The 10,588-nt window shown below is 34.3% G+C and overlaps 1 protein-coding gene across 1 annotated transcript; it reads left to right on the top strand.

The window, feature by feature from the left end:
* Positions 1–323: 323 nt before the first annotated feature.
* LOC123913496 (putative F-box/LRR-repeat protein 23) lies at positions 324–8,263 on the top strand. The gene is made up of 2 exons (XM_045964264.1): positions 324–658; positions 7,750–8,263. Exons 1-2 carry the CDS (start codon positions 324–326, stop codon positions 8,261–8,263), a joined length of 849 nt encoding a protein of 282 aa, XP_045820220.1.
* Positions 8,264–10,588: the final 2,325 nt, after the last annotated feature.

Raw genomic sequence — 10,588 nt, 5'->3', positions numbered from 1 at the left:
TGTTTTTGTTTTGTTTGGTCATTTAAACTATTGAATTTTACAAGAGAGCAGGGGGAGTGTTTTCAAGCTACTACTAGCAAGAAACTTTTATCGGAAACAGAGTACAATTTATTTTTTAATCTAAGAGAGAGAGAGAGAGAGAGAGAGAGAGAGAGAGAGAGAGAGAGAGAGAGAGAGAAACTTTTATTATCATCGGAATTGGAAACAACTGTTTTTAATTTTTATTCATAGCCATGCTTCTCTTTCAAAACGTTTAGGTGCCCCTCTTACACTGTAAAAAGTTATAATTCGGAACGAATTTTGCTTAATTATATGATCACATGATGGCTTGTTCTATTCCTACGGATAACAACACAACGATTCCAAATTGGCTTGACCTTCCGGTAGAAATTACAGCAAACATACTTCAGAGGCTTAATACCATTGATATTGTGACAAGTGCATGTAAAGTGTGTCCACTATGGGAGAATATATGCAAGGATCCTCTCATGTGGCGCACCATTCGCATGAGATACAATGACGCTTCTCCATATATCTTTAATCATGTCGATTTGGTCAAGATCTGCCGTTTTGCTGTTAAACAAAGTTGTGGTCATTTGGAAGACATTGACATTGATTATTTTTGCACCGATGATCTCCTTCGATACATAACTGTGAAGTAATTATTAATATATACTATCATATTTTTCTCGAAATTGAGTGTTAATTTTCTTTTTTTGAAAATGAGTGTTAATTTTCTTGTTAATTGTTATTCATTTTCATAACATTCAGGTTTTCTTTTATTATGGCACTATATGTTTCTAAATAGATTATATGTTAGACTTAAATCACTAAATTAGGATTAAACACATATACATGTTCAACATATTATGACATATACTTTAGTGCGGAAACAAAATAGTCATAGAAACATGTATAAAATTATAGGATCGACAAGTTGATCTTTAGGAATACCTGGATCCATGGAGATGAGTCTTTTCAGCAGTGATCCTGAAACACAAAGAAATGGCGGCTAGATTGGCTCTTCCTCAACCGGTACCCTGATGATGCCTTGATTCTCTTCAGATGGGGAGAAGAGAGTGTTTGCTTACGTACGGTGTATTGGGGACCATAGCCTTATATAGGGTGATGGCCCATTAGGGTTCCCATTATCCCGAAATGGGCCATCCTGACATCCACCCATTTGAGCCCATATCTAACTAATTAAATAATTAATTAATTAATTCTAAATAGAAATCTAATAGCCTTTTAACTTTATTTGACCACTTAATCAATTTAGGCTCTTAATTGATAAATAGCTAATATAATTAATATAAATATATATGCCCACATAATAATTATTGGAATATAATAATTGAATAATATAAAATATTCCAACAATCTCCCACTTGGGCAATATATGTTAATAATTATATCATAGTTCTTTAGGCGCGCATCCGAATGCTATTTATCTTTAGATTTCAACTTTACAATCTGGTCCACCTCATACATCAACAATGGGACCACCGCGGCTGTCGTCACTGACGTATAACGTGACGGAACCCCGATGACCACCACATCAATGTACTTGATGACATAGATCGATATGGATGAGTGGCATGGAAATTTCATGCAATGTGATCTCTAAATCATGTCTATTTCCAACTGGTCCAACTGAAGTCTTTATTGAGATCAAACTGAAGTTCCTTAGGTGCAATTCAAAATTAAAATATTTGCACACAACCAAAAACTTAATATTGTTATAACAATAATATCTTATAATAAGTTTTATTTCTGCAGAAAATCAAACATAACATAATGTTTGTACCAAAATGAAACCAAAATATAGAACATAATACAAATAAGGAAAAGACTCCCACTAATCTAAGGCAATCTCAAAACCAAGACCCATACGAGCAACATGCCCATGAAAAGCCTTAGGCGTTAAACCTTTGGTTAGTGGATCAGCTAGCATTAAGTCTGTCCCTATATGTTCTATCAAAAGTTGTTTCTCCTGAACTCTCTCTTTCACAACAAGATACTTTATATCGATAAATTTCGACTTGGTGGAACTCATATTGTTGTTGGAGTAGAGCACAGCTGCACTATTGTCACAATAAATCTTCAATGGCCTCTCGATGCTCCCAATGATGCGTAGGCCTGTGACAAAGTTCCGCAGCCAATTCGCATGATTTGATGCCTCAAAGCAAGCCACGAACTCTGCCGCCATGGTAGAGGAAGCCACTAAAGACTGTTTGGCAGACTTCCAAGAAACGGCTCCTCCAGCCAAGAGGAAGATGTAACCAGATGTGGAACGTTTGCTATCCGGGCATCCCGCATAATCAGAGTCAGAATACCCAATGATCTCCAAGTTATCTGACTTCCGATAAGTGAGTACGAAGTCTCTAGTTCTCTTCAGGTAGCGCATTACACGCTTTACTGCTATCCAGTGTTGTATACCAGGGTTGCTCAGATATCTGCCAAGAACTCCTACAATGAATGCTAAGTCGGGACGAGTGCAAACTTGAGCATACATAAGACTCCCCACAGCCGAAGCGTAAGGAACTTTATGCATCTCTTTCTTTTCAAGATCCGTAGTGGGGCACTGATTGAGACTAAATTTGTCTCCTCTAGCAACGGGTGTGTCTCCTGGTTTACTGTCTTTCATGGAGAATCTATCCAAAACTGTATCAATATAGCTCCTCTGTGACAATCCCAAAATACCTCGAGAGCGATCTCTAAGTATTCGAATTCCTAAGACAAAGGAGGCGTCCCCAAGATCTTTCATCTCAAAATTCTTTGTGAGAAATCTCTTGGTTTCATGCAATAAGCCTATATTGTTGCTTGCCAAAAGGATATCATCTACATATAATACCAAGAAAATAAATTTACTCCCACTGAACTTTTGGTATATGCAATCATCAACTGGATTAGCCTCAAAACCAAATGAGGATATAACTTGATGAAATTTGTAATACCATTGACGGGAAGCCTGTTTAAGGCCATAGATGGATTTCTTAAGTTTGCAAACCACAGACTTTGGGTCTCCTGACACAAAATTTTCTGGTTGCACCATATATATCGTTTCTTCAATGTTTCCATTTAGAAACGCAGTCTTTACATCCATCTGATGCAGCTCTAAATCAAAATGAGCTACCAATGCCATTATGATCCTAAGAGAGTCTTTCGAAGAAACCGGAGAGAAAGTCTCTTTATAATCAATGCCTTCCTTTTGAGTAAAACCTTTGGCGACAAGACGAGCTTTATATCTCTCAATGTTACCCTTTGAATCCCTTTTGGTTTTAAATATCCATTTACAACCAATGGGTTTCTTTCCTTCGGGTAATTTAACGAGATCCCAAACATCATTGTCAGTCATCGATTTCATCTCATCATTCATGGCATCAATCCACTTAAGAGAGTTTGAACTTCGCATAGCTTGACTAAAGTTAATAGGATCATCCTCAATCAAACCAATGTCATCTTCATGTTCTTGAAGAAATATAACATAATCGTCCGAAATTGGACACTTCCTCTCTCTAGTGGATCTTCTTAATGGCAGCTCTTGAGGTTGTTGAGTTTGAACTATAGGTGGTGCTTGAGGAAGAAACTTAGCGTTGTCTTGTTCTTGAGGGATATTAGGAATAACATCATTGTTAATTTCTGGATTTGTTTCTGGAACAACAATAGGTACAAAGACTTGATCATTGTCAGTAACAGTTTCTTCATCAAAGACAACACTCCTTATGTTTCCTTCCCCTCCAAACTCTACATCCTCAAGGAATCTTGCATTTCCCGTTTCAAAAATTGTTCTAGTGATGGGGTTATAAAACTTATACCCGTAAGAGCGTTCGGCGTACCCTATAAAATAGCAGCTAATTGTCTTTGCGTCCAACTTACCTTCATGAGGCCTATAGGGTCTCGCTTCAGCTGGACATCCCCAAATGTGCAGGTGCCTAATGCTGGGCTTTTTCCCAGTCCATAGCTCATAAGGGGTCTTAGCTACTGCCTTACTAGGTACTCTATTAAGGATATAAACTGCGGTCTTTAATGCCTCTCCCCAAAATGACTCTGGTAGAGAAGAATGACTAATCATACTCCTTACCATATCCTTAAGAGTCCGGTTTCGTCGTTCTGCAACTCCATTCATGCTGGGTTTTCCCGGCATTGTGTATTGCGGAACAATTCCACACCCATCGAGGAAAAGCGCGAAGGGCCCTGGACGTTGTTCCCCTGATCCATCATACCGACCATAGTATTCACCACCACGGTCAGACTTGATAGCCTTAATTTTCTTTCCAAGTTGAAGTTCGACTTCAGCTTTGAATGATTTGAAAACGTCCAGAGATTGAGATTTCTCATGAATCAAATAAAGGTAGCCGTACCTCGAGTAATCGTCTATGAACGTAATAAAATACCGTTGTCCATTCCAAGAACCTGAAGGGAAAGGACCACATATATCGGTGTGAATTAGTTCTAAGACATCCTTAACTCTTTCGGCATGAAAATTCCTTTTGTTTGTTTGCTTACCCTTGATACACTGAATGCAGACTTGAAAGTCCGACAAGTCAAGGGATCCAAGAATCCCGCCTGACATAAGCCGCTGAATTCTCTGTTTAGAGATATGACCTAATCGCTTATGCCATAAAGTGGCAGAATTCTCATTTAATTTTCGTTTCGTACCATGTGACTCTACTTGCATTATTTTGTTATAAGGACATTCAATATCAAGCATATAAAGATTATCATTCAAAGAACCTTAACCAACAACATTTGAATCATATGAGAGACTAAATTTATTATTTCCAAATGAACAAGTATAACCAGATTCGTCCAAAATAGAAATAGAAATTAAGTTCCGTCTAATAGACGGAGCAACAAAAGTCTCAACCAAATCCAAATGAAAACCGGTCTTTAACAATAATCTAAAAGTCCCAATAGCCTCAACTGCAACTTTATTGCCATCGCCCACATAGATGAATCTTTCAGCATCACTTGGCGGACGGCTCCACAGGCAGCCTTGCATGGACATACTAATGTGAGTAGTAGCACCAGAATCTACCCACCAAGTATCCTTAGGTACAGAAACTAAATTAATTTCAGAACAAACAAAAGTGAGAAAATTACCCTTCTTTTCACGCCATGAGGCGTACTTGGAACAATCTTTCTTCATGTGTCCAGCCTTCTTGCAGAAGAAACATGTGGACTCCTTAGGTTGTTCCCTTGTTTTCTTGTTCTGGAAAAAATTTCCCGCAAATTTCTTTAGTCTCTTAAAGTTAGTCCCACTTAGCACAGAGATAGAGTTGATTTGAGCAGTGAAATTAGGAGCGGTGGCAGCAGCAATTGGATCGAAGAGAGAACAATAAACATACAATAACATTAGTAGGCATGTCATCAAATAACCATATGGACATGCACAATATTCTTTATATGCAAATTAAATAAGACCCAAACAAGATACCAAGCACACCATTAATTCTCAATCTTTGATTGCAAGAATTAACTGTAAACGGTACTCTCACGCAACGATCAAATATTGGTAATAAGTCCTGTCAGATAATGTGCGTCTTTGACACCAACCATTACCCACATGGAAAAAAAAAACTTAATAATTACCACATATTTATCATCACAGGTATGCAATTGTTCGGCCAAACTGTGTCTTCCTTTTGGCCGACTAAAACAGCTCGCATGAACAATACTACATCTTTTATAATTTCAATTGAATCAAATTTACGCAACAGAGATTACTTTTGCAACATGTTGTTTCAACCAACTCAACTAAAATTATTAGACATTTTAATTTAATAAATTAAATGGGAAGGTCTTAAAATTCACATAAACATTACCTACAAATGTAATGTCAAAATTGTATGTTATCTGATTGCTTAATAATCAAATGATTATTAAACTATCTTAATTATGCGAAAAAGGAACTCGCAAAATTTAAGATGAGAAAATGAACACAGAGTTGTGTTCATGTCAAAGTGCAGACCAGTATAGTAAAACCGGTTGTACTTAAGGGGTATGAAAATAAGTTAATTACTTATTACAATTAAACAAGCACATTAACAGTGCTCATGGTACATATGTACGTGGTAGGGGAAAACTATAAAACGTACACGTTGCAATTATTTTTAATTTACAACAAAATTAAATGAATCCAAAACTGACCACATATATGATTTTCCATAAAATAAAAATTGAATACTGTATCTAATTAAATTAAATTAGAGAGACATAATCAGTATAATATTTGACAATTAAATATACCGATCTGAATGGAAAATTTTATCCGGCAGTTATGGAATTAAAATGGATAGTCATTAATATTTCAAAAATCAAATAAGTGGTATGATCTTAACAATTAAAGGCAATAATCGATAATAAAGGGTGATAAAATCGATCCGAAACTTTATGGAAAGAAATTGATGACAAAATGATAACCTATACACTCATATTTGGAAACCAAATCAAATATGTTAATTTGTTTCAAATTAAAATCAAAAGAAACAAATTAGACTTATATCAATTTATTATTCTTAACCGAAAATAAATCAACAAAGATTTCTACTCGGTGAAAAACAAAAAACTAAAGAATGAGAAAAATACAGCATTAACACCGATTGATCATAAAAAAAAAAAACTTAACGCAATCACCCATGATATAATCTTGAACTGCAATACCAGATCATTTTGAATTGACAAATGACAAAATAATTCATGTTAAGCATGATAGGTGTATTGTAGAAAGGCAATATGTGGAGAACCAAGACAAGAATATACATATTTGTACATATATCATCCTTATCGCAAAAGATTAAAGACTGCCATGACCACAATAAAAAATTGCAATTCACACCCTTATTATAGTAACCTATGGAAAAAAGTTACAGAGTAACAGCATATATATACTGTACAAGATAATTAATCCTTTCAAAATTGACAGTACACGTGAAACCGCAAAATAAAATAGTTAAACAAAGCTCAATAATATTTTATTTTATTATGCAGAATCATAAAATGCAGGAAGGCAATTACATCGTTAATCAAAACAACATAAGCCGAAAATGACAAGATATCAGTGCAATTGAAAATAAAAGATATTCATAAGGATCAAGCATGTCCTGCTCTGATACCAATTGTTAGACTTAAATCACTAAATTAGGATTAAACACATATACATGTTCAACATATTATGACATATACTTTAGTGCGGAAACAAAATAGTCATAGAAACATGTATAAAATTATAGGATCGACAAGTTGATCTTTAGGAATACCTGGATCCATGGAGATGAGTCTTTTCAGCAGTGATCCTGAAACACAAAGAAATGGCGGCTAGATTGGCTCTTCCTCAACCGGTACCCTGATGATGCCTTGATTCTCTTCAGATGGGGAGAAGAGAGTGTTTGCTTACGTACGGTGTATTGGGGACCATAGCCTTATATAGGGTGATGGCCCATTAGGGTTCCCATTATCCCGAAATGGGCCATCCTGACATCCACCCATTTGAGCCCATATCTAACTAATTAAATAATTAATTAATTAATTCTAAATAGAAATCTAATAGCCTTTTAACTTTATTTGACCACTTAATCAATTTAGGCTCTTAATTGATAAATAGCTAATATAATTAATATAAATATATATGCCCACATAATAATTATTGGAATATAATAATTGAATAATATAAAATATTCCAACATTATAGATTTATCCTTTTATTTTCATCAATCAATTAATAAATTTTTTATTCCAATTTTACAGTGCCGGTAACTTACGACGCATGCGGCTTGCAAGTTGTCAGGGAATATCATATATGGGATTCAGTAAGGCTGTGATAAAACTTTCAAAGTTAGAAGAGGTGGACATTTCATTTTGCAACCTACCGTGGGAATGTCTTGAAGACCTTGGCAGTTCTTGTCCACTTTTGAAATCGTTCAAATTTGAACTGATGAATACGCTGCAGTGCTCTAATTATCATGCTTTTGCTATTGCAGAAACAATGCAAGGGTTAATCCATCTAGATATTCAAGGAAATATACTCAATAATACTGGATTGCTCGCAATTCTAGATGCGTGTCCTCTTCTTGAATCACTTGACATTGACAGATGTTTTAATCTCAATTTGACTGGAAATTTGGGGCAAAGGTGCCGTGAGCAGATCAAAGTTTTGCGACTGCCAAGATGGTTTAACGATGATCAATATTGTTCAGACGTTGATTTGGATGCTGATTATGATGATTATGGGGATGTTCCTTATGATTATAGAGAATATTGATTTCAAATGTGTAGAGCTCTATGTGATGATGGAAAATGTGCCATTTAATATCATCCATATCTTTGCATCCGTTCATTTCAACTGAAAATTCTTGTGAGCCTCGATCAAAAGCTTAGTAGTTTATCTTTATGTATCTCGATCCATCCATCTTCTTCTCATAACTTTAAATCCATTTTGTTATTGAACAGAATGATTATATCAAATTCGAAGTGAAACAAGTGAAAAAAAGAAAACAAGTGAAAAAAATTACGTCAAATTCGAAGTGAAACCGCTTAATACTAATTTCTCTTTTTTATTTTATTTTTATTTCATAACACTTTGGTCAAAATTGTTAAAGAGGCCAGGAATTTGAACTAAATCATGATATTTATCCTTTTTATAAGAAATATTTTGAAAAAATTACGCATACCAAGGAGTACATGATTATTTTCATTTAATATTGTTATAAATCTAAATTTATTTCATGTATATCCTTATTTAATTACTCATAAATTCAGTTAATTTACTTATTTTTAATATTATTTTTCATAATAAATAATGACATAAGCAAAATTAAACATTTAAAACATTTGAAAATTGGTGAAAATTTCTTATAAAAAAAAACAATTTTTTTTTTCTCCAAAGTATTCTTATAAAAAGGACCGGAGTATATCATTTCTTTAGTGGTTAGGTGTTTTATTGTGTTTTTGTGGCCCTGTGGGTAGGGGCGGACAAGGTCCGGACAACCAGCCCTGTCCGCTATAAATTGAAATGGGGTCGCATCTGGGTGGTAAAATGGGCTCACGGGTCTAGCTTGCAGGTTTAAGCGACTTTGAATGGTTGGGTTTGTTTTACAAAAATTGAACCATGGGTAATCACACTGACCCATTGTCCACCCCCTACCCGTGGGTCTGTTATTGTTATTGATCGGTAGGCTGTGGTTGTCGAGCTTATTTCCCTGTTTCCTTTCGTGTTTGTATGCTTTTCCTCCTTGGCATGTCTTATGCCTTGATTTTGAGGTTTAATAATATTTTGCAGTTCAAAAAAAAGTCCTTATTTTTTAAGCAGATCGAGAAAAGAAAATCACACTTTTCATAAAAAAATTACGCTTGTTATATAATTTAAATTAGTAGTATTTTATTTTTCAAATACAAAGTAGAACGGTATCATTATATATTCATTGTTGTAGGATGCAGTTAAATTTTACAATTAATATAATTTACATATGTGTTAAATATATTTTACTGTGACGTTTAATTTTTTATAAAAGGTAAAAATTAAAATGTAAGTAAATTTAAAATCATTTTATTCAAATAAAAAATAATTTTTAATGATAATACATATATACTGTAAAAGATATATTGGATTGATAAATTTAAATTATTAAAGTCTAAATATTTTAAATATTAATTGATAGGAGTATTAGTATTATGAATTGAGAATGTCCTTTCAAGTCATTTTGTATTTATCAGTTAATTAAATTATTAATTTTACTGAACACGTCAATTAACCGCTATAAGTTAACTTATCAACTAACCTTTATTTTTACCAAATACTCCCTCCGTCCAAATATAGACCTATTTTGACTAAATGACTATTGGTCCGTAAACTGCCGTGTGCAAGTATACACAGTCAATTTTGTAGCAAGTAATAAGAAAAGTATCGATCCCACGAGGATTGCTTAGTGGAGCTTTATCTCATCAATTTCACAATTGTACTTATGCTTATTAGGGAAAAGACAATTAAACATCATTTTGCTAACAAACATATAAAGTAAAGGAGTGATTTAAAGGGTTTTGATATCAAGAGTAAAGAGTAGTTGGTCTTATGATCCACTTAACGTTAATCAATGTTGTGTGAGTGATATGTGGTGTCAAGACTACTGTGAGCAAGCTTACCTAGTGGTGCATGTCTGCAACGTTAGATGATAAAACAACAGTTAAGACGATTCCTATGTTTAGGTTCAATACTTAGTACTGTTTCCATTACATTAAGTCCGCTTCATTCTCACTATGGCCTTAAGGCTTATGTCTAAGTCCTTTAAGAAAGAGTGATGTGTCCATATATATACCCTACCATATTATTTCTCTAGATCCATTCAATGCTAGATGTCTCATAACAATGAACTTGTGTTTAAATCTAAGGTGATCAAGCTAAGATAAAAACATATAGAATTAACTCAAGAGAAAATAAAGTAGCATAAACAACCACACAATCACATCACATAAACAACAACGAAATCAATTAATCTTCACATAATTCCAACTATAGAGAGCTTAGCTCATATTGAGCTGAGTAACCGATACAACCATAGATAGAGATTTACAAATCATGAAGAAAAATAAA

The sequence above is a fragment of the Trifolium pratense genome, linkage group LG3 (genome assembly GCF_020283565.1).
Source record: "Trifolium pratense cultivar HEN17-A07 linkage group LG3, ARS_RC_1.1, whole genome shotgun sequence".
Classification (NCBI taxonomy): Eukaryota; Viridiplantae; Streptophyta; class Magnoliopsida; order Fabales; family Fabaceae; genus Trifolium; species Trifolium pratense.
The sequence above is the reverse complement of the archived record's forward strand: the minus strand, read 5'-3'. Positions and strand labels throughout refer to the sequence as shown.

Coding starts and splice junctions, on each gene's coding strand:
- LOC123913496 (XM_045964264.1), top strand. CDS start 324: ATGGCTTGTTCTATTCCTACGGATAACAACACAACGATTCCAAATTGG. Junction 659..7,749: donor CTTCGATACATAACTGTGAA/GTAATTATTAAT, acceptor CCAATTTTACAG/TGCCGGTAACTTACGACGCA.